Raw genomic sequence first — 21,274 nt, 5'->3', positions numbered from 1 at the left:
GCACGGGCAGCCCGGGGGGAGGAGGGGAAAGGGGCGGGGGAAATGGGGAGGGGCGGGCACCGGGGGTGGGGCGGGATGGGGATGGGGGTGGGTTGGGTTGGGAACCGGGGGGGGACCGGGGGGACACCGGGGGGGCACTGGGGCACGGCCGGGATGGGGCTGGGGCTGGGGTGGCACCGGGAGTGACACCGGGACCGACACCGGGACCGACACCGGGAGTAGCACCGGGAGTGACACCGGGAGTGACACCGGCACCGGGGTGGCACCGGGACCAATATCAGCACGGGCACCGGGACTATGCCCGGGATAGGCACCGGGGCTGACACCGGCACCGACACCGTCACCGGGAGTGACACCGGGACCGACACCGGGACCGACACCGGGACCGACACCGGCACCGGGGCTGCTCCGGGCTGGGCACCGGGGTGGCACCGGGACCAACATCAGCACAGGCACCGGGACTGACACCGGCACCGACACCGATAACAACCCCCCCCGGACCCTCCTCCCGCCCCCCCCCCCCACCCCGTTCCGCCCCCTCGGTCCCCGTCCCCGCCCCGTGTCCTCCCGGTGCCGCCCGGTGCCGGCCGCCCCCCGCCTGCCGCTGCCCGGGGCGCGTCGCCCTGCGCGTCCTGCCCCGCTCCACACCCGGCTCCGGGCAAAGTCCCCCCCCCGCAGCCCTGCCGGGCCCCCGCCGCGATGTGGCTGCTCCTCGTCCTGCTGCCGGTGGCCGCGCTCCCCGCCCGGGGCTGCCGTGAGTAAAACGGGGACCCCCGGCTGGACACGGGGACCCCCGCCCGGACACGGGGACCCCCGGCCGGACACGGGGATCCCCCCCTTTTCCACGGGTTGGGCTGCGGGTGGCACCGGGCTGGGCCCCCCCTTTCCCATCTCCTTTGGCTTTGCCTCCTTCTTGGCTCTTCGGTGACTTTTGGGGGCGCACAGTGGGGTGGGGGTGTCCTGGTGGGGAGCGCGTCCTCACAGCCACGCTGCGTCCCCCAGAAAGGATGGAGATGGGTTGGGGGCTTGCAGCCCTCGTTGCCACCGTCCTCACGCCTCGGGGGTCCCCCCCATGGGGACAGGGGCGCCGGAGGAGGCGGCGGTGAGGGTGCTGAGCGCACGGCTGCTGGGGCTGGCGGAGAAGCCAGGGCTGGACGCTGACCCCGGTGTCTACGTGGGTCTGCGCCTCGCCGGGGACCACGACCTGCACGCCGAGCGGCGCTACCTGGAGCGCCTGCAGGATGCCTTCCAGGGACGTTACGGCCGGTAGGTCCCCTGAGACCCCCGTGTGTCACAAGGGGACATTCGCTGACCCCCTTTCTGGTCCCACTTGTGCCGAATCCCTTGCAGGAGCCTGGATTCGGACAGCCACTCGTCCCACGGTCATCGCCACCGGGATGCCGGGCACAGCAAGTAGGTGGTGGGGTTGGGGACGGGGACAGTGTGGGTCACTCTGCTCCCCAATGCTGACCCCACTGCTTGCAGGGACACCAGAGCAGCGTCACAGTGGCCGGAGACGGGGCGGCTGGCACTGTACCTGCTGGGGCTGCGGGCCTCCTGCCCCCCGCCAGACCCCAGACCCCAGCGCTTCCTGGTGACGTGGCTCAAGTACTACCTGGAGAAGGACTGGGCAGGTGGGGATGGCCCCGCAGGGTGGCCCCGGTGGCACCCAGCTGGGCGGTCACCCCCTGGTTCCGGCGGGGTCACCAGCTGGCCCTGGTGACAGTGGTGCCCCGTCCCCAGGTTCCCGACGGCACAGCCACCCCCTCACCAGTTACTACCAGTACAGCCTGGGCGTGCTGGCGCTGTGTGTCCACGGCAAGCGGGTGCGCGAGGAGGTGATCCAGCGGCTGCTGGTGGCCGAGCAGCACCGGCGGTTCCGGCACGCGGGCAGCAGTGCCGTGGGTAAGAGGCCGTGGGACCCTTGGGGACCTAGGAGGACACACCGGGGTGGGTGTGTGGCACCCAGGGTGACACGGGGCATCCCTGCAGACACGGAGGCGGTGGTGGCGCTGGCCTTCACCTGCCTGGAGCGGGAGAAGCTCGTCAGGTCCAGGCTGGCGGCGGAGCTGCGGGCAGCCGTGCGTGACATCAGGGAAAGGTTTGTGGAGGTGCAGAGCAAGGACGGCCTCATCGGCAACATCTTCAGCACCCCCTTGGCCATGCAGGTGGGCGCGGGTGCAGGTGCATGTGCGAGCTCAGGAGCATGGGTGCCTGCGGGCACGTGCAGGGTGCAGGTGTGGGTGCAGGTCTATGGCACCATGGCAGCACCATGCCCACGGGACTGTGCCCTGAGCCCTTCCTCCCTCTCCTCCCAGGTCTTCATCGCCACCGACGAGTGCAGGACGCATACGGCGTACGGCCGGGCCATGGCCGCGCTGCTGCAGCACCTGGACGCCTTCACCAGCGCCGCGGCCATGGCCCAGGCACTGCCTGTGCTGCACGGCCGCAGCTACCTGGACATCGCCTCCATGCAGTGCAAGGAGGAGCCGGGTAGGAGCCAGGGACAAGGTGGGGACAAGGGGGCTGGCACCGAGCTGGCACCGATGCCACCGTGGTGGCTGTCCTTGTCACAGACACGCTGACACCCCTCACCATTGAGCCGCTGCCCGTGGGGCCGGGGAACATGATGGTGCGGCTGGTGGTGGAGTGCCCGGTGGCACAGTGCCCCCAGCACCTGCTCTACAACCTCCCGGTGCCCGTGCCCACCGGCGCCTCCCTCCTGGACCTGCTCGGGGCAGCCCCAGCGCAGGGACCCCAAAATTTCACGTGCGTAACCCCCATGTGCCAAGGGGGGACCCAGACCCTGGCAGGGGGCTGCCACCCTGTCCCCTCCTGCTGCATCTCTTGGCACCCTTGAGACCCCGGGGCCCCTCACTCCCCTCTGCCCCCCAGGTTTGAGACCCAGGACACCCCCCAGGGCCCCTTCCTGACCTCGGTGCTGGGCCTGGCAGCGCAGCCGCAGGAGCGGCACTACTGGCAGCTGCTGGGCGGCCTCGGCGGCAGCCTGCAGATGGGTGAGTGAGTGCCTGGGGGGGTTGTGGGGTTGTGACTGTCTTCCTGACCGCACCGCCACCCCGGCTACTGCCTCTCTCCGCAGGTGTTGCCGACTACAGACCGGAGGACGGGGAGACCGTCATCCTGCGCCTGAGCAAGTGGTAGGCGGGGGGGAGGACCCCGCTGCTGCCCCAACTGATGGGGGCGATGACAATGAAACTCTGCAGCATCCCCCGGGCTGTGCTGTGCTTTCTCTGTGCGCCGGCGAGGGTGATGATGGGGTCAGTGGGATGGGCGCACCTGGGCTCCCTGCTTGGGCACTGGCAGCTCCTCGGTGCTGTCCCCCGCTCTGGTGGCTGACAGCCCCTGTTTTTGGGGTGCGCGGTGCCCCCGAGGGTGCTTGTGGGGCAGCCTGAAGCTGTGAGCAGCGGGACAAGGCACGAGCAGGGAGAGTCCCCTCCACGCACCTCCTGATTTTAGCAGCTGGGGGTGACAACATCACCCCCCACCCCAGGGGCTGGGGGCAATGGCATCGGTGGGGACCGCGGTGGCCCCAACGCGAGGACCGCTGCCAGGGTATTTCCATCTGAAACGTGCGTGGAAACCCCGTGAGATTTAATCCCCTCCTAAAACGAGACCAGGGCGGGGGCAGCTGGCGGGGAGCGGTGCCAGGGCAGGCGGTGCGCTGGGCGGGGATGCCGGTGCCCGTGCCAGGCCCGGCGAGCGATGGCGCCCGCCCCGGCGTGAGTCAGCCGGGGACACTGACGCAGCCCCACCGTCACCATGGAGGCCGCCCGTGCTCCCACCGCCTCCGGTCCTCCGGCTGCGGGCGGCTCCGGGGGGGAACACGCAGCCGCTGCCGCCGGTTCACAGCTCGGTTCCCGGCTCGCCGTGCCGCTCCTCCGGTTTTCCGCAGGCCCGCACTGCCGGCCGCGGTGACGTGCGGCGGCCCGGTGGGGAGGAGCCTCGCCGCCTTCGCTCCCCGCCATCAAACTTTCCTCTCTCCTTGGTGCCGGCGCCGCTTGCACATGGCACCCCGCGGCTGACCCCTCCGTGGGCCCACCCTGGGCAGGTGACGCCGACGCTGACGCCGGGAGGAGCCGGGGACGCCGCACGCACTGGCACGGCCGGCGTGGCAGCGGTGCCCATGTGCCCGCGGTGCCCCGGCGGTGATGAAGCAGCGATGACGGCCGCCGGCGGGACCCTCCAGCCCCGCAGACCTGAGCCGGGGTGGCAGCTGTCGGGGCCGCCTCTGTCGCTGGCCCTCACCGTGCTGGCCTGGCTGGGCACCGGCACTGCCCTGGCCGGCCTCAACAAATGGATTTTCGCCGCCCACGGCTTCCGCTACCCGCTGCTGCTGTCGTCCCTGCACATGCTGGCGGCAGTGGCGCTGGGGTACCCGCTGGGGTGGGCACGGGGCCCGCTGCCATCCGTCCGTCCCCGGGCCAGGATCTACCTGCTGAGCCTCACCTTCTGCGGCAGCGTGGCCCTGGGCAACCTGGGGCTGAGCCTGGTGCCGCTGGACGCGGCGCAAGCAGTGCACGCCACCGCCCCGCTCGCCACCCTGCTGCTGTCGGCGCTGCTGCGGGGCCGCCGGCACCACCCGCTGCAGTACGCGGCCATGGGGCCCGTCTGCGCCGGGGCCGCCTGCAGCATCGCCGGTGGCATCCACTTCCACCAGCCCGGCGGCTGCGTCCTCCTCGCCGCCACCGTCCTGCGCGCCCTCAAGTCGCTGCAGCAGAGTAAGTGCCGCCCGCGCGCCCCCGGGGTGTCCCCGTGCTGGTGGCAGTGCTGCGCCCAGGAGGTGCCACCAGCACCATGACCATTGGGGTGCTCTGGTCCCCTCTGCCACCCTCGATACCGGTGTCACCGCTGCTTCGGGGGCTGGGGATGTCCCTGTCAGTGTCCCCTGCTCTGGCCTGGTGACACCGAGGTGTCCGCTCACCCCAGTGTCACCACCCTGTCCCTGCTGCCACCCCAGTGCCACCCTCAGCCCCTGGCTTCCTGCCCTGGGGGCTGTCCCGCGATCCTGGCCCGAGGTGACCCTGGTTTGTTGGCAAGGAGCAAACACATTGGTGTCCCCGCGGTGGCACACCGGCCAGCTCCAGGGACACTGCGGGGTGGTGGCAGTGCCTTTGGCTGGCACAGAGGCACACACACTGCTCCCCTCTGTCCCTGTCCCCTCCCCATGGGGTGGCCGGGTCCGCAGCCCCTACAAATCCCCCTGCCGAGCGGCATCGTCCCTCTGCACTGAGTGGCATTGTCCCCACACGGGGCCCCTGGGCGCTGTGGGAGCAGCGGGGCCACCCGGGCCGCGATGTCCTTGGCAGCAGCAGAGAGGAGCCGTCTGGCCCCGAGCTCACTTGTTTTTCGGCTGGGAAGGGAGCGTTTCCTCCGCTGCGGCGGTCGGAGCCTGTGACTCACGCAGGCACCGCAGGGTCGGGCACTGGCGTCAGGACGAGCGCTGGGCACGTGCTGTGACGTCCCTGCGGTCCCCGGGCTGGGGGGCACCCCAGGACCCTGTGAGCTGCCTCAGCAGGGCCAGGAGCAGCCCCTTTTTCCCCCATCCCCGCAGATGGGGCTGCTCCCCACATCCCCCTTTGCTGTGATTTTTGGGATTTCTTTCGGGATTTCTTTCAGCACTGAGCGGGGAGCTCCCGCTGACTGTCCCCCCCCCTGTCCCCAGGCCTGCTGCTGCAGGAGGACCGGCTGGACGCTGTCTCCCTGCTCTGCCTCACCGCCCTGCCCAGCTTCTGGCTCCTTTTTGGGGCGGCCGTGGCGCTGGAGGTGGCCCCGGCCTGGGAAGGCGTCCTGCGCTACGACGGTTCCCTCTGGGGCTGCGTCCTGCTCAGCTGCCTTGGCTCCGTCCTCTACAACCTGGCCAGTTTCTGCGTCCTCTCCCTCACCTCCGCCCTCACCATCCACCTCCTGGGCAACCTCACCGTGGTGGGCAACCTCCTGCTCTCCCGCCTGCTCTTCGGCAGCCACCTGAGCGGGCTCAGCTACCTGGGCATCGGGCTGACGCTGGCCGGGATGTTCATGTACCACCAGCCGCAGCTCGTCGCGAGGCGCTGGGCAGCGTGGCCGGGCCGTGCCCCCCACAGGAGCGAGTAGGGCTGGGGTGGCCACGGGGATGGTGGCAAGCACTGGGCACAGCCCTGTGCGTGTGTGCCAGTGGGCACGGCCCTGCGTGCACACGTATGTGCTGGTGTGCGTGGCACGGTGCACGTGTGTGCGTGCTGTATGCGTGGCTCTGTGTGCACATCTGTTGGTGTGCATGGTACTGGGCACACATGCACCTGCTGCTGCTCAGAGCACTGTACGCACGTGTGTGTGCACAGCTCTGTGTGTGTACGTGTGTGCCGGTGTGCACAGGCCCTTTGTGCACGCGTGTGCTGGTGTGCACGGCTCTGCACGCACACATTTCTGCCGGCGCGCACGGTCACGTGCAGACCGAAGTGCTGGTGGGCAGAGCTCTGGGTGTGCACGTGTGCGCCGCAGTGCGCAGGGTCTGTGTGTGCAAGGGGGTGTCTGTGTGCGTGGGGAAAGTGCGTGCAGGTGTGCAAAGGCTCTGTAAGTGTGAGTGGATCTCTGGCGTGTGTGCAGGGAGCACATGAGTGTTGGTGCACAAAGGCTCTGTGTGTGCAAGCAGGTCTCACACGTGTAGGTGTGTGTGTGCCGGTGTGCACAGGCTCTGCACGTGTGAGTGGCTCTCTCTGCACTGCTCTGTGCACGGGGCACGTGTGTGTCGGTGTGTACAGGCACGGGGGGCACAATTGCACATGCAGAGCCTTGTGCGTGTGTGTGTGTGCACAGCCTCCGTGTGCAAGCACCTCTCTGTGCACAGCAGATGTGTGTGTGTGTGTGCACGTGTGTGTGCATCACTACTGAGCTCTGCTGGGTGGAGTAAGCCCGGTGCACACGTGGGGCACGTGCACGCACGCCTTGTGCCCCCTGCACGAGGGATGGAGCGCGCCGGACCCTCGTGGTGCTGCGTGGTGGCGCGGTGCCGGTGTCCCCAGCGGGCGTTACGCTCCTCCAGGGCTCACCGACCTCTGACGGAGCAGTGGCACAGCACGTGCAAAGCACGTGAGCGCCAGCCCAGCTGCGTGCACACCGGACACGGCTGCACACCCGCGGGTGCTCTGCCATAGGAGCGCGGCCTGGCTCTGGTGGCACTCGTCCTGAAATAAAGCTCTATTTTTGTTGTACTCCTACCGTGGCTTCTGTGGTGACTTCGCACCTGGAACCGGCTGGGTGCCCCAGCTCCCAGGGGACGCCGTGCCCATGGGCTTCACCCTGCCCCCGGGGGCTGAGAGCACCACCCCAGCCCTTTTCCAGCCCCGTGACTCACCTCGGCCTCACCGCCAGCACAGCCGCTGCCCTGGCTGGGCTCCAGCCCTGCAAACCAGCAGCCCGCCCAGCCCCACTTCCCAAACAGCGATTTTCCTCCACCCGTCAGGATGGTGAATGTTGGTGCCACCTGCAGAAGCCTTGTGGGAACAGCTCCTGCCCCATCTCAGAGCAAACTGTGGCTTGTGGGGGCCACCGTGGTGCCTTGGTGTCACCGCCACCGGTGCCACCTTCCCCTGGGGTGCCCGTCCCGCAAAGTACTCGAAGGGCACCGAGGTATCAGAGAACAGCCCCTGCTGTTGCCAAGAGCTTGGCAGCCACAAGCCGTGCCCATTCCTCTGCCTGTTTGCCTTCAGGGTTCAGATTTCAGAGGTTTTCCCCTAGCAGGCAGGACTGGAAGGCATTTTGGGTTTGCTTCTGAAGGGCAAGCCATGTTGCGGCCCCTGGGATGAGGCTGGGCAAAGCTCCCAGCCCGGTGTCCCCAGGACCTGGCAGCTGTGCTGTCCCCTGCCAGGGGATGGAGAAGCAGGGCTGGCACCCACACCGCTGCCTGGATCCTGCTGAACCCATCCCATTGCCTTGTTTGCCCTCTTTTTAGCACTTTGTATGCTGGCCTGGTCCCAGAGAGGGGCTGGCTCCAGGCTGGGCACAGGGATCCCATGGGTTGCTGTGTGCTGGAGGGGTTATGCTGCCCGTACAGGGCCTGGCCTGGTTACTGTCCCCTTCTCCGGGTATTTCAGGCCATGATCTCAGCCCGGTGGCATTCCCCAGTGCCAGCTGCTTGGGTGTCCCAAAGGGGCACGGTCAGGTGGCAGCTCCTCCTCTCTGAGCTCTTAAACTGCTCCCCAAATCTCCCTGGACAAGCACGGGCTGAGCAAGGACAGCCCTCCCTCGCATGCTGCCTTGTGCTCCTAACCCTATTGCAATCCTAACGAGGTGTCGGGGCCGTCCTGGCTCTGCAGCTGAAATTATGGCAGGGGTGTTTTCAGGGCAGGCGTTGAGAAACACATCCTGCCTGGTGGCACAGCCTAACCAGGTAAATGCCACGCGGGGAGCAGCGTCTGCACTGCAGAGCAACATCTGGGGACGTCCAAGACTTGTTGGAGGCCAGGAGACGGGCAGGCTGACCCTCGGGGCTCCCCTCCAGCACAACATTCTCTGGTTCAGCACCCAAAAAGACTCCGGGATTCACTGTGAAGCATCTCACTGGGCTCTCACCGCAGCCTGGGGGCTCCCTGCTCTGCTTGGCGGGGGGGAGCAGATGATCTTGAAGGCCCCTTCCCAAGGAGTAAGCGAGGCTCCTTCTGAGCTGCTCATCTGCAGAGCTCGGGGTCTCCTTCCGAAAAAACAGCCGGGGGAAGCAGGAGGAGGAAGAGGAGGGTTCAGGACTTCAGGCTCTCACAGCGCTGGAGTCTGCACGCTTCCCGGCCTCTCTGCAATGCAGCAGATGACCGGAATTGGTGTTGTTGTGTCAAAACCCAGAGAAGTATCTCAGGAAGAGCAAACATTGGTCCCATTCCAAGTATCCTGAGCTGCAGCTAGTTTCTGTCCTGCTTTATAAGCACGGTTTGTGCTGGAACCAAACACTCAGCACGTGACGTTTCACTTCAGACTTACCAACGGGACCCCGACACAAGCGATGCGAGGAACCCGGCTGCATTTACAGCAAGCCCCAAAGCTTCTGTTCACATCTCCCACACCTTTAGCAGCACAGCCTCCATGCCACAACCCTCTAGGATAACAAGAATTTATTTCAGAGCTCTGGTGCAGATCCACGTTTTGCTTCCCCTCGGTTCCTGGGCAAGCCGTCCCAACAGCCAGGCTGTGCTCAGCACAGCAGCACATCCTCGTTTTGGGCTTGTAAACGTTGGGTATCACCCCAAACCGTGGGGATTTGGGAGCTCCTCAAAGTTGTTGGGGGCTGCGGGACCCCCTCACGCAGGCGAGGGGTGGTGGGACCTCCTGGTATTGTCCTGGAGGTTGTGGGACCCCCTCACACACACACACCCGTGCCAGCCCAGGTCCCCTTCCTCGCACCCCAAAACAGACCCGGGGGGCATCACTTGCACCCCATTTCATGTGACACGATGCCCTCTCGCCCGAAGCTACTTTGTAGGGTCAGACATCGAGGTGGGAGGCCACGGCCCCGGCAGCTCCCTGCCCAAATCATTCAGCCGCAGCAGCCGCCGTGCCCTGCTGCTCCTGGAGAAGAAGGTGACGGCCTCCACCCCGCCCCAGCCCCGGGCTGTTGCCCCCCGCCTGGCTGTGTTTGGGGTGGGTGCTGTGTTGTGGAAAAGCACAGGGAGTTCCCCTCCCTTGGCAGCAAGACCCGCACATGACTCGAGGCTGGAGGAATGTCTTGGGCAAACGCTTTGGTCTCAGTTCCTCAGAACCATGAAATCATCGCTTTGGACCTTAAATCTTCAGCCTGCTGGGTCCGGATGCAGATGCCCGGGACTTTGCAAAGTCTCTGCTGGGGATTGTCCATGGGGAGGGCGAGAAGCAAATGCCTGGGGGTGTTATTGGGGGGAAGCCCTCGGTTCTCAGGCAGCCTTCAGCATGACCTTTGCAGGTCAGCGGTGTTTTGGAGTCGTGAGCGACAGACCTTGTCGGTCAGACTTCACCTGCACTTCGATGCCATTCCTAAAATAGCTAAATGTTGAGAAATGGGTGAAGTGCTGACACGTGGCCTCCCAGGAACGGGGATGAGTCAAAGGTTTTGCAAGATTTCAGCAGCCTGATTGCTCCTTTAGTGCTTCCCACTCTGAGCCCCGCGGTAATGGGTTCATTAGCTGTACCCTCTCCTGCAGGAGCAGGGGGATGCATCCAGAATTAGGATTTAGGGTGTCATCAGACAGAGCTGGGCAGTCACACATTGATGAGTCCCCTTCAACTCTCCTCTCTCCTCACCTTACTGCAGCTGTGCCAGGGCACTTTGCCTTCCTGCTTTGGCCAGAAAGCCCAAGCATCGTGATTTCAGCAGTTCCTTGGTTTAGACCAATGTTTTATAAACCAGGGCTGTAAAGTCCATGCTACTGCTGCGAGTGCTTGCAGGATAAATTTATGGTGTGTGAGTTGCAGGGAACTTTCCTTGAAAAAACGTCCAGCCAGTCTTGTTTTCAAGACTTGTGGTGGAGGAGATGCTACAGTCACTCTTTTTTTTTTTTTTTTAAATTTTTTTCAGCCAGTTTCCTGCATTGCAGTGTTGGGATTTTCTTAACATAAACTTTTTTTCTTTTTTCGCTTCAGATGAAGCAGAGAGATTTTTTTAATGTTTCCCGGTGGCCCTGAGGGAATAATTGGATGCTGGAATATTGCTGTCACATCCTCAGTCTCTTCCTCGCTGAATTAGAAAATGCTCAGTACCTTCAAACTCTACCCCTTGGCTGGGATTTCTAAGGAGAGTTTTCACAGGATCCAAGGGCAGCTGTACAGCCCTCTGGTGTCAGGACAGCACACTTGGCAAGTTACAGTCCGGTGCCCCAAAATCTGGAGGCATCAGTCCTTGACGATTAAATGTCTTCTCAGTTTATTGTAAGGCTAGTTTTTAGGGAAACAAAAAACTTTTCCCCTAATCTCTGGCTCCTGAAAACAGAAAATCTTTTGATTTGATGAAAAATCTTTTTCATTCTTCTTCTTTGGGAGAATTTCAGGTAATTCAGCCAGACTCAGCCACCTGAGTGGACAGACCCTTCCTTCTCGACCTCGCTGGTGGGCACTCTGCCTCCTCCACGCTGCCGCCTGGACCCTGCCCAGTACCAGTGGCGTTGTTAGCGGTGACATCCAGGTGGAAAGGAGAAATTCCCAGCAGAGGTAACCGCCTGGCAGCCCTGTGTCTGCAGCCTTTTCCCTCTATGGAAGGGAAAATCTGGGTCTGTGCTTCACCGTGACAGTCACCGGCTAGGACAGGCAGTAAATGTCTTCAGTCGTGCTCACTGCGGCTGGCTTTAGCACTGAAACCTAAAATGAGATGTGTTGAGGTGAAAAGCAAGGAGGTGCCACCAGGCAAAGAGCACAGGGCAGTTTTAGAGGAGCCTGAGGTGACCGGTCCTGGCCAGTCCCAGGCTTCCCTTGTGGGAAGATGCTGGGAGGAATGGGCTGGTCTAGCCCTGACTAAGGGCTTCTGGGTTTGGTCCAGCTGCTTGTGGGTCACCACACAGCACTGCAGCTCTTCAGTGTCTGCCTGCATCACCAGGGCAGGTGACAGGCTCGTGGAGCATGAGGAAAACAGAGCGAGCGTACTCAGTTGTTCTCCACAGGAGGAAGCAGCTGGGTGGGAAAAAAAGCCCACAAAGCAGTGTTGGCCGCTGCCTGCTGGCTGCGTGACGCCTGCTTTGCCTCCGAAGGGAAAGCAGAGCTCTTTGTGCCTTTGTTTTGCTCTTAGGTCTTCACAGGACTTCCTGTGCTCCTGCTGCTCTGCGGAGACAACTCCTGGATCCAACCTGTCCTCCTTCCTGAAGCTGCCAGGAAGGCAAAGGGGTCAGCGTATCCTGTTGGAAATAGGAGCACGTGCCCTGCTCAGCAAAGCCTGGGCATCGCCACTGACAGCGTGGTGGGACCAGCTCCTTCCATCCCGGCTCTGCAAAGCCAGCAGCTGCAAAGGCCAGCAACGCCTCACTGCCCGTTCCTGCTGTCCCCACTGCCACCCAGCGGTCCCATCCCATCGCTATGAGATCTCCACTTCTATGGTTTGGCTCCTCTTTGATGCCCCCAGGGCAGGACAGCCCCGCTGTGGCTCAGTCAGGCTGCTGCGTGTGGACCAGCAGGTCGTAGGGAATTGGTTCAGGATGGATCTGAGATTTTTGTACGTCTTGGTTGAGAGGCTGGGATGACACGGGTTCAGTGACAGCTCCCACATTGGCCTGGTTTTGTTCCCAGCAGCGGTGTGTGATGCTGCTGGATGAGCTGGGCTGCCCTCAGCCTGCTCTGCAAGTCTGGGACGGCTCCAGTTACCCAAGGCCAGGAGCGAGCTGCAGTGCTCCGCATCTTTTCCCTAGTTTAGAGGAGGTTTGGATGCGACCCACCGCTTCTCCATCATCCCCCTGCTGGTATGTTCCAAGAAGCCTTCTGTCCCTCAGGCAGACTGTATGCTTGGGGCGTGCAGGATGCGGCTGGCAGCCTCTCCGCAGTCCATCTCAATCCCTCCTCGAGGTCAGGGCTGTCAGGAAGCCCGAGCCTGCATTTCTCAGAGAGCCACGGCCTGTTTCAAACGAAGCAATCAAGAGGCTCATCAGCTTCGGAAGGAAAACAACATCCTTTCCAAGATGGATTTCACTGCCAGAACGCCTCGCAGGGGAGGCGGCAGCCTCTCGCCTCTCACGGGGGTCAGGGTTCAGCCCTGAAGTCCCCGTTAGGCAGTGACAGCTCTCCACATCTCCAGGGTCCCTCTGCCGAGCTGTACTGATGGGCAGGGGAAATATCGAGCCGAGGGCACACCGCCCTCATTACCTTCCAACCCCTCTGTGCCTCCTGCTCATCCTGCAGCAAGGCTGGGCTGCATCCAGTGTGGTCACAGGATCCCACCCACCAAATTAGAGAACTGAAAGGTGTTTCTGATAAGCTCTGTGCTTTCGCTAGGGGCTGAAGGACAGCAGGGCTGGCAGGGACACATCCAGCTGACACCACAGAGCCCACACAGGGCTCTGATCCCGCCGCAGCCCTGTCAGAGCTGCAGGTGCTGGTCCGGGGCGGATAGAAATAAAGAAATAAAGGTGCACAGAAATAAAGGTGCTGGGCTGGTTTGGGTGCATCAGCTGGGTCCCACAGCCGCTGTGGGGCTGCTGTGTGCTTGCTGCTTCCCCTGAGGTACTGCTGGTGTCATGGGAATTCCTCAGCGCTGCCACCAGCTGCCGCCTTCTGGAGTTTATTAGGTTACATTTTTATTTTCTGGAGTTTATTTATTAATTTATTAGTTAATTTATTATGTATAGCCCCTGTAATACCAGCCCTCTTTAACAGCACGTTTGGAGCGATTTCTGGTCAGTAATGCTCTGGCGTTCACCCCCCTGGAAGGGGCTACATCATGATTTAATACTGCCGCAAGGCTCATTTCAGGTGTACGAAGTTTATGTTTATTTATTTTTATTTTTATTTTGCACGGCTGGGAACTGGGAGGAGCCCAGCGGGGCCGGCTCCTCCCCTCCCCGCCCAGCCCTCCCCGCCCCAAGATGGCCGCCCGGCGCCATCAACACCTCGGTCAGCCTCTGGCTGCCGCGAGGCTTCTCATTGGTCAGTGGCGCTGTCTGTCAAGCGAGCGAAGACGCTGAGTGGCTCGAGGAGGGGCGGGCGCGGAGTCAGGAGGGAGGCCCCGCCCCCGCGTTCGCGTTGCCTAGCGACCAACAGGGCCCGGGCCGGGCCTCCTGAGGTGGTGCTGAGGGGCTGAGGGGTTCCCCCCCAGCCATGGAGGGGGGAACAAGGGGTTATGGCTGCCCTCCCTCCTCGGGGGTCTTCTCATGGTCCTGGGGGTTCAGCAGCCTCTCTAGGATAGAGAACAGTTCTGGTGTGTGAGCCTGTGACCTGCCTGGGTGCACAGACCCAGGGAGAGCTCTGGGGTAACCTGAAATTCCCAGCTTTTCCCAAACTGCGTCGTTCCTCTAATGCTCTTATTGTATTTTCCTTTTAGAAATAAAACCCACAAAGGAAGAATTTGCAACAGAAGCAGCAGAAGGACCTCTATGTTCTTGTACTATGAGGGCGTTGTGTCCCTTCTAGACCTTGCCACACTAAACCCGCAGGTGTTTAACTCAAGGCATGGCTACAGCGAATCCCACCGAGCTCCAGGTGTCCTCTCAGGACACAAATGAAAGAAACCAGCCCCCAATAATGGGCATTGCGACTGCAAAGAAAGCAGCGACCATGTTAGATGCCACGAAGGTGTTAGATCCGCGTTGGTTAAAACCTGATAGCATTGAAACCGAATGGGTTATATCTGTCTTGGATGAGACGCTTGCCAAGCTGGAGCTGAGCTGCTTGGTTCCACCTATTCTCGCCTCGCTGGATAGGTTTTCGGCTCTGCTGGGACCTGAGATCACAAAGAACCTAACTGAGCACCAGAAGCTTGCAAGCAAAATGGAGCAACTGCTTGCCAGCCCTGAAGAAGAGGACGCCGTGAGAGCTGAGGAGCGAAGGGTCTCTCTCTGCCTGCTCGAACAGCAGCTGAAGTCTTCTGTTAGAAACATCCTGAGGCTTTTGCTGGCCAACCCTTCAATTTGTAAGGCTCTAAAATATGAAGCTGGGCCACGAGAGCCACCAGCTGAAGTGTTTATCAAAGCCTTTAGGGAGTTCAGGAATTTCATGTTGGAGCGACTCCTGACTAATCCCACAAAAGAGGAAGAAATGGTTCAGTTCATGGAAGATGTCTCCCTCCGGATTAAGAAAAACACGGAAACAGTCACAGCTTTGCGGGCAGAACTGCTGGCAGCAATCTGTACTCGAGATGAGGAGGTACAATAGTGTGAGAACATGTTTCCTGATAAAGGGTCACTGATGCAAAATTTTGATAAGCTAAAGATTGACCCCTTTCTTGGAGATATGAAAGTGGCGGTTCAAGAGATGATTTCTAAACTAGATCCTAAATCGAAAGATACTTATTTCATTGTGAAATGTAATTTAAAAATTCCTACTGGATACTTCATTTTTAAACTTGCATTTGGCATGTTTTGAACCTGCTCTCGCAGGCCAACTTAAATGGCACAAGTCACTGGGTTTACAAAGGAGCTGCAGGACAGGCACAAATTACTGCAGTGGTGTTTTGGCAGGGCCACAGTGTCAGCTGCCAGGGAGAGGCTCCATTCACTGCTGATGAAATGATGAAAAGTCATTCGGGGAGAGATTGCTCAGATTAAAATCCTTTTTTAATATCTGCTCTGCCTTCACTCTTGCTTAATACCAATATTTCTGTGACTTCCAACTCAGTAATACTAGCTGCCTTGGAGCATTTGTAATTAATATCTGGTGGTATCATTTTTTCATCTTTTTCAGCGAAGGCAACTGAGGCATGGATTAACTAACGGGCATTTGCCAGGCTTTTTCCGTGAGCCCATGGGCTGTGCCAGAATTCAAGCCCTGGACTCCTGACAAGCAGTCCCTCATTTTCTGTGTGTGCTTTTCCTTCCCCTTTCTGCGCGAGGGGTCAGAGGGGGAAGGTTTTGTCTCGTGCTCCCCATCCCCTCTGTTCCTTGGAGATCTGTGAATTGAGATTTTTTACGTGCAGTTTGGCAGCTTGTCCAGCGCGTAACGAGCAAATCTGTTTCACTGCTCCCAGCTGAGGATTTCTCTTGCAGGCAGCCCACTGAGCTGCATCTCCCAGACAGTCACTGAGCCTCATCCGAATCCTGAGGGATGATGATTTTGGCTCTTCTCGAGATGAGAAGACTTCAGTGACAGAGGTCTTGGTATGGCTCCTTCCTTCTCCAGCTTTATTCTCAGACTCAGAGGGGAGAAGCTGGTGGAAATCTGATTGTTCTCCCAGTCAGCTGTGGCAGGTCCCTATTCTTAGATCGCTTCCACCTTTGCAATGTGCTTTCTGCCTGCTTTATGCCTCACCTGCGAGTCTTGATGGTATTTCTTTCTTCTTTTCTGGGTCTAGGTTCAGAAAAAGGACAATATGATCAAAGGCCTCAAAAAGAGCATGCAAGATGTAGCTGAAAACTGCAAGACCGACATTCTCCAGGTCAAGTGGGAAGGAGAAAAACAGCAAAAAGAGGAGCTGCAAGCTTCTCGGGCCAAGTGTGCCAGCCTACAGCAGGACATTCAGCAGCTGAGAGCACAACTCAAGAAGCTGGTGCTGCAGCATCGAGCATCAGAGCTGGCTCTCAGAAAGGTGAATGGCAGGAGAGCTCCAGAATACAAAATTTAAGACCTGTTGTACTGCTGTTAGGTCTGGCGGCTGCCTTCTGCCACTAATTACTTGGTTCCTGCTAGTTCCTGGCAGGATGCACACGCTGTGTGTCAGTGTGCTGACGCTGGCCTCCTGCTCTGCTGATTCCAGCGGAAAGCACGCCTGCAGCGGTGCCGGGGAAGCAGCCTGCTCACGGGTCCTCCTCCTGTGCCCTGACCCAGCTCAGGAAACACCCGCGTGTAGTGCTGCGACACGGCTTGCTGGAGAGGCTGTGCTCTAGTCAAAGTTCAGAGCAGCAAGGCTGCAGCAAGACAGGCGGGTGTTAAGAAACAAGGGGTTTGGGGTGGGGTGCGCCTAGCAAACATGGTCCAGGCTGTGCATAAAAACATCTTTTATTGTTTGTAGCGTTCGGGGTTGAGTGCAGGTGGCCTCGGGAGATAACTGGGCATGGAAAGTCTGGAGCTAGAAAAAGATAGAGCTTCCTTTCTTTTATTTTTGCTCCTTCTTGGTGTTTACCCCAAACAGGACTGCAGGCTCTGGTAACGGGACCTCTTTCCTTTGTGCACTGGGCAATGTAGAACAGGGCAGCTGTGACAAGGCACAAATACAGGTCAGAGCTGCAGTTCAAAACCCAAGGCACCCATTTACACCTCCCGTAGTGCAGTGGCTTGATCAGCTGGTTTCTTCTGAGCCTGCAGGCTGCTGCAGTGGTTGTCGTGACGAGTCGCTCCGCTCAGGCAGGGAGATTTACTGACTACAGACGTCTCCTTTCCCTCTCCTTAGCACGTGCTTTAGCCCCGGGTGGCCTGAGATTGTCTTTGTGGGGTGAATAGCTGGGAAGTGCCGTGTCTGACCTCGTGATGGCCTGGAAGCCCTTGGGACATCCTGGGCCAGTGTCATACAGGAAATCATGTGGCTTGTGATAGGCTCTGGCTGATTTTTTTCTTGATGGGGTTAAACCTGGTTAAACTGCCGAGTCAGGCCACTGTTGAACCATCTCACAACGAGAAATGTCTCTATTTTAGGAGGCTCTGTATTTGGAGGGCCTTCATGTTTAGCATTTCTCTGTTGCTTCAGTTTTGGGGTGGCTGCCCCAGTTTGTCGATGACTTGTCTCATTCCACACACCTCTCAGACGTGTTCCAGTCCTCAGCCCTCGCCCAGCTCTGTGCTGTAAAACAAACAAGGTGCTTTTGGCCTCAGGGAATGGAGGTCTGTCCCCTGAGACTATCCAAACCAGGGGCAAAATACACGTCAGCTGAAGGGAGCTTGCCACAAGGAGGAGGTGTTCTCCTCCAGGATAACGACGCTGGGGCTCAAAGCTCTGATGCTGTTTTCCAGCTCAGGCTTTTCACTCTACCTGAAGTGCCTGCAGGTAACCCACGGTGTTTTTTGTTTCAGAGGAAGTGCAGAGCAGAGACAGAAATTCTGAACTGGGTCCAGAAATACGACGCAGACATGGCAGAAAAACAGGTATCCTCTCTGAAGCGCGTTGCTCTCCCATGAGGTGACACCTTCAGGTAGATTACCATCCACATGGATGCGTGGCTCTCACACAGGAGGCCAGGGAAGCGAGGGGCAGCTCTCCATCCAGAGGAAGAGTTGTGAAGCTTTCTGTCGTTTTAGAGCAGGAGGCCGAGATTCGCGTCAGCACCCCCTAAAGTTGCCCCTGAGATGGCCCTAGGTGCTTTCATGTTCCTGCCCTTTCATGGAGATGGGTAAAAGCTGCTGGATTACTGGCAAGGCAAGATGTCAGGAGGGGCCTAGGAGCTGACTACGAATTGCTAGACATGCTCCTTCCCTTGCCAGGTGTTTAATAATGTTCAGGGAGGAGCTGCTGAATGTTCCGTGCTATCTGCTGTTTTGCTAGGCTGAGTATGAGGAGGTTCACGCTGCCTACACCAAGGAGAAGGCCGAGTTGTCCGTGCTGATGGAGAAACACGCTCTGCTTCTCCAGGAGTATTCCCAGATCCAGGAGGAGCGCAGGATATGTCAGGAGAAGAAGAAGAAGGCTTTGGAGGAGTTGGCCACCATGACCCTTGCTGCCACCCGCATCCAGGCCTTCTGGAGAGGCTACCTGATTCGGTCCACCTTCAAGTCAAAAAAGAAGAAGAAGGGCAAGGGCAAAGGCAAGGGCAAGGACACAAAGGCTAAGAAATAATCACAGAATCTATTTTCTTTCCTCCATCCTCTCCTGGAAACGTTGCTGACTCCTCTGAGACTGAACTCGTCCAGATAAATGCATTAGAGTTGAGATAATGTTTGCATTAAGGCTCCAGCTGTCCAGGGATGGAGCTGCCTCTCCTAGATTGGGTCTAGCAGAGTGGTGGCATGAAGATGTCTCTCCGCTTTAGGTTTAGCTTTGCTGCTCTGAAAAGGAGGAGGAGGTCTGCTGGTGAAGGGACTGGGCCAGGAGTGCAGATCCCTGGCTTCTCTCCCTTGCCTGTACTTTGCTCGTGTGTCAGCACCTGGTTTAGAACTTCACCCCTGACTTTCACCAGGTGCTGACACACAAGGTGTAGGTATCATCACAAGGTGTACATCAGGGTATCACTGCTGGAAATTCATATTTTTCACCAGGGGACATGCGAAGGGTGGGACGTGGCACAGCCCAGCCCATGCTGTGCTCCTGATCCTACAGGTCGCTCCCCAAGCCCAGCAGCAAGCTGTGCCCCATTTAATGCCCGTTCCCCTTTTGACATCACGCTCTCCTCAGGATTCTCCAGGGCCTAATGCCCTGAGAGCGCTCTGCAGCCTTTCCCTTTCACAGGGTCGTGAGTCAGTTTTTGAATTCCTCCCTCTGCTTCCTATTCTCAATAACCAGGTAGAAACTTTGTAGCGTGGAGCTCTTTGCTCCTGCGCCAGGGCTGAAACTGTGCAAGGGCAGAGTTACAGAGTGCTATGTCTTAGGTGTTTCATTTCCTTGGGGAACTAGGCTGCTGTATGTAACCAGTATGACCCCGGCAGCTCCTCTCACATATTCTTCACATTTAACGAGTCTCAGAGTAAACAGTTTTTTGATCCAGAGTGCCAGTGACATTTCTGCACTCCCTGACACCAGTGGCTCCTCACTGCAGACTCTTTTCTCAAGAGAGGGCAGTGATGGTGGCTGCAAAGCCCCAGCAGCCCCAGTTCTTGGCTGCCTCTCTACCTCTGCTCATAAATGGGTACCTGCAGCAAACGGACTGTGCTGCAAACCAAGGCAGAGAGGGACCATTTTCCTCTGGGCAAAGAGTCCCTGGAGGTGCTCAAAGCCTCAGCTTGCAGCGAGGGGATGATGACACAGCAGTGCCCTGTGTACCAAATACACGGCCCTGCCAGATCTGCCCTGGATTGTTTGTTTGGTTAAAAGTACGGGGTCACTGTGACACCTCCTTCACACACTCAGTGCGAATCATGGGATTTTTGCCATTGTGTGTCCCGTCCTGTGCAAGATCCCAAGTGCCTGCTGTGATCACTCACACCTGGACCCAAGGTTCTGGCAGGCAGGATCAGGTGAGACTCATCCCTCCTCAGACACAGCCAGAGGAGGTTTCTTCTCTTGTTTGCAGCCAGAAGAAATTCCAGAATCCGTGGAGACTTTCACAAGTTGGTACCCACGTGGGTAGTTTGGGGTATGTTTACACCAAGAAGCGATGTTTCATCTCCAGGGGGGCTTCGGTTTACAAATGCCCACAGCCCTTGAGTTCTTGGCAAACCAAGGTTTGGACATACTTTTAAAAACCCTTAACAGAGAATGTCAGAGTGGTTGTTGGGCACTGATTTTGATGCCTTCCTCTCTGAGTTTCTCTAAAACCTCCAGATGTTACCTCCAGTTGCCAAAGCCTATCTGGAGAGATGTTCAGCTGGGTGGCAGTCCCAGAACACCTGATGGGAACATTCCAGCCTTTAGAGTCCAAATTTCTCTCAGACTGTTTCCAGACAAAGGACTTACCCATATGAGCTGTCTCAATATCTGCTTGTGCTGGCGATGCTGGCACTCATGGCTGAAGGTCTCTCAGGGATGCCTCTTTAGAAAGCAAGGAAATGTTCAACCAGCTCTAGGAGAGCAGATGCAGCTCTGTACAGAGCAGTGGATAGAGTTTGGCTACATCTTTTTTCACCCTAGGAGCTGCCTGGCCCAGATCCTCAGGCTTGGATCCAAATCCATATTTTTGGAGATGTTTCCGAGGCCTATGTCAGAGGCTGGGGGAGCCTCTTTTCCCCTTGCTGCTCCTCACTGGCTGGCCCCAGCCTCAGCATCTCTCTGCTGCCCAGCCTCAGACTGGCCACCCGGTGCGAATGGCACTTATTCACGAGACTTTTACTTACTGCCAGCCTACTGGGACCCTTTAACTGTTGTGGGGTCCCCTGTGGGCCTCATGTCACCCCACCTGTTCCACCCAGCACAGCCTCGCTGCCTTGCAGTAGATCCATGGCCCTGCTGTCACACAACACCAACTTCTGCCTGCAGGGGCACCAGCAGGGACAGAAGCAGCACAGATCCTGGCTCAGGTGGCTTCAGTCACCACGGTTTATTTCTTTTTCTGAGGTGCTCTCCAGCGCGTAAGTGTTGGTGCCACCACAGCTTGCTTTTCTCCTCCCCCTGGCCGTGGATGGGCTCCACACCAAGGCCATGCTGAAGCCCCCAAACAGCAGCTTGTTAGCACAGGGCGTGCTGACTGTCTCTATTTTGTCTCTTATTTAGTGGATGAAGGGCTGGGCTGCCTGAGGTGGCCAGTCCCACGGCTGTGTTGGTGGCCAGCATCAGCTGGTGGCCACCATGGCCCCAAGGGTGGTGGCACCTCCCAATTCGGTCTGTTGGTGTCAGCAGGGCTGCAAGCGAGAGGTGCACGCGCAGGTGATCGGCGAGCAGTGATGCGATTAGCGGGATCAGAGCAGATCAGCGGGATCAGGGAAAGGAGATCCCGGGGAGGGCAGCGGCTGCCAAAGCTCCTTGTGGCGCTTCAGCAGGCGGTGCCCCTGCCTCACCCAGCACCGAGCTGGTGACTGTGGGGTACCACAGAACTTCTCTCCTTGTGTCTCCATGCACATTTTTATTCTTCCATGGGCCGCCCTCTTTTTACAGCCACTTTTAGAGGGTGTG

At 59.2% G+C, this 21,274-nt stretch overlaps 3 protein-coding genes across 5 annotated transcripts; all 3 read left to right on the top strand.

The window, feature by feature from the left end:
* The first annotated feature begins 76 nt into the window (after positions 1 to 76).
* On the top strand, positions 77 to 3,228 carry TCN2 (transcobalamin 2). The gene is made up of 10 exons (XM_068653597.1): positions 77 to 754; positions 1,083 to 1,266; positions 1,351 to 1,413; positions 1,486 to 1,634; positions 1,744 to 1,905; positions 1,993 to 2,168; positions 2,319 to 2,493; positions 2,577 to 2,769; positions 2,896 to 3,017; positions 3,101 to 3,228. The coding sequence occupies exons 1-10, from the start codon at positions 700 to 702 to the stop codon at positions 3,160 to 3,162; spliced, it is 1,341 nt and encodes a 446-aa protein (XP_068509698.1). The 5' UTR covers positions 77 to 699; the 3' UTR covers positions 3,163 to 3,228.
* A 138-nt stretch (positions 3,229 to 3,366) lies between these two features.
* Positions 3,367 to 7,214, top strand: SLC35E4 (solute carrier family 35 member E4). Its single transcript, XM_068653598.1, has 2 exons — positions 3,367 to 4,739; positions 5,684 to 7,214. The coding sequence occupies exons 1-2, from the start codon at positions 4,145 to 4,147 to the stop codon at positions 6,109 to 6,111; spliced, it is 1,023 nt and encodes a 340-aa protein (XP_068509699.1). The 5' UTR covers positions 3,367 to 4,144; the 3' UTR covers positions 6,112 to 7,214.
* A 6,353-nt stretch (positions 7,215 to 13,567) lies between these two features.
* IQCD (IQ motif containing D) lies at positions 13,568 to 20,934 on the top strand. Of its 3 annotated transcripts, none has more exons than XM_068701154.1 (5): positions 13,568 to 13,714; positions 13,973 to 14,793; positions 15,938 to 16,171; positions 17,590 to 17,661; positions 18,059 to 20,934. In XM_068701154.1, exons 2-5 carry the CDS (start codon positions 14,101 to 14,103, stop codon positions 18,347 to 18,349), a joined length of 1,290 nt encoding a protein of 429 aa, XP_068557255.1. In that variant the 5' UTR covers positions 13,568 to 13,714; positions 13,973 to 14,100; the 3' UTR covers positions 18,350 to 20,934. The 3 variants fall into 3 exon arrangements, with proteins under 3 accessions (XP_068557255.1, XP_068557252.1, XP_068557254.1); XM_068701151.1 differs by having other exon boundaries at positions 13,707 to 13,849; XM_068701153.1 differs by lacking the exon at positions 13,568 to 13,714 and adding an exon at positions 13,721 to 13,874.
* Positions 20,935 to 21,274: the final 340 nt, after the last annotated feature.

Source organism: Anas acuta, chromosome 17, assembly GCF_963932015.1.
Source record: "Anas acuta chromosome 17, bAnaAcu1.1, whole genome shotgun sequence".
NCBI lineage: Eukaryota > Metazoa > Chordata > Aves > Anseriformes > Anatidae > Anas > Anas acuta.
This window is presented reverse-complemented; position numbering and strand designations above follow the sequence as displayed.

What these genes read in the sequence shown, in the direction of transcription:
- TCN2 (XM_068653597.1), top strand. Translation starts at nt 700, where the DNA reads ATGTGGCTGCTCCTCGTCCTGCTGCCGGTGGCCGCGCTCCCCGCCCGG. An exon ending in CGCGGGCAGCAGTGCCGTGG is followed by an intron (nt 1,906 to 1,992) that starts GTAAGAGGCCGT and finishes GCATCCCTGCAG; the next exon opens with ACACGGAGGCGGTGGTGGCG. An exon ending in CAGGGACCCCAAAATTTCAC is followed by an intron (nt 2,770 to 2,895) that starts GTGCGTAACCCC and finishes TCTGCCCCCCAG; the next exon opens with GTTTGAGACCCAGGACACCC.
- SLC35E4 (XM_068653598.1), top strand. Translation starts at nt 4,145, where the DNA reads ATGTGCCCGCGGTGCCCCGGCGGTGATGAAGCAGCGATGACGGCCGCC. An exon ending in CCTCAAGTCGCTGCAGCAGA is followed by an intron (nt 4,740 to 5,683) that starts GTAAGTGCCGCC and finishes CCCTGTCCCCAG; the next exon opens with GCCTGCTGCTGCAGGAGGAC.
- IQCD (XM_068701154.1), top strand. Translation starts at nt 14,101, where the DNA reads ATGGCTACAGCGAATCCCACCGAGCTCCAGGTGTCCTCTCAGGACACA. An exon ending in CAGAGCTGGCTCTCAGAAAG is followed by an intron (nt 16,172 to 17,589) that starts GTGAATGGCAGG and finishes TTTTTGTTTCAG; the next exon opens with AGGAAGTGCAGAGCAGAGAC. An exon ending in CAGACATGGCAGAAAAACAG is followed by an intron (nt 17,662 to 18,058) that starts GTATCCTCTCTG and finishes CTGTTTTGCTAG; the next exon opens with GCTGAGTATGAGGAGGTTCA.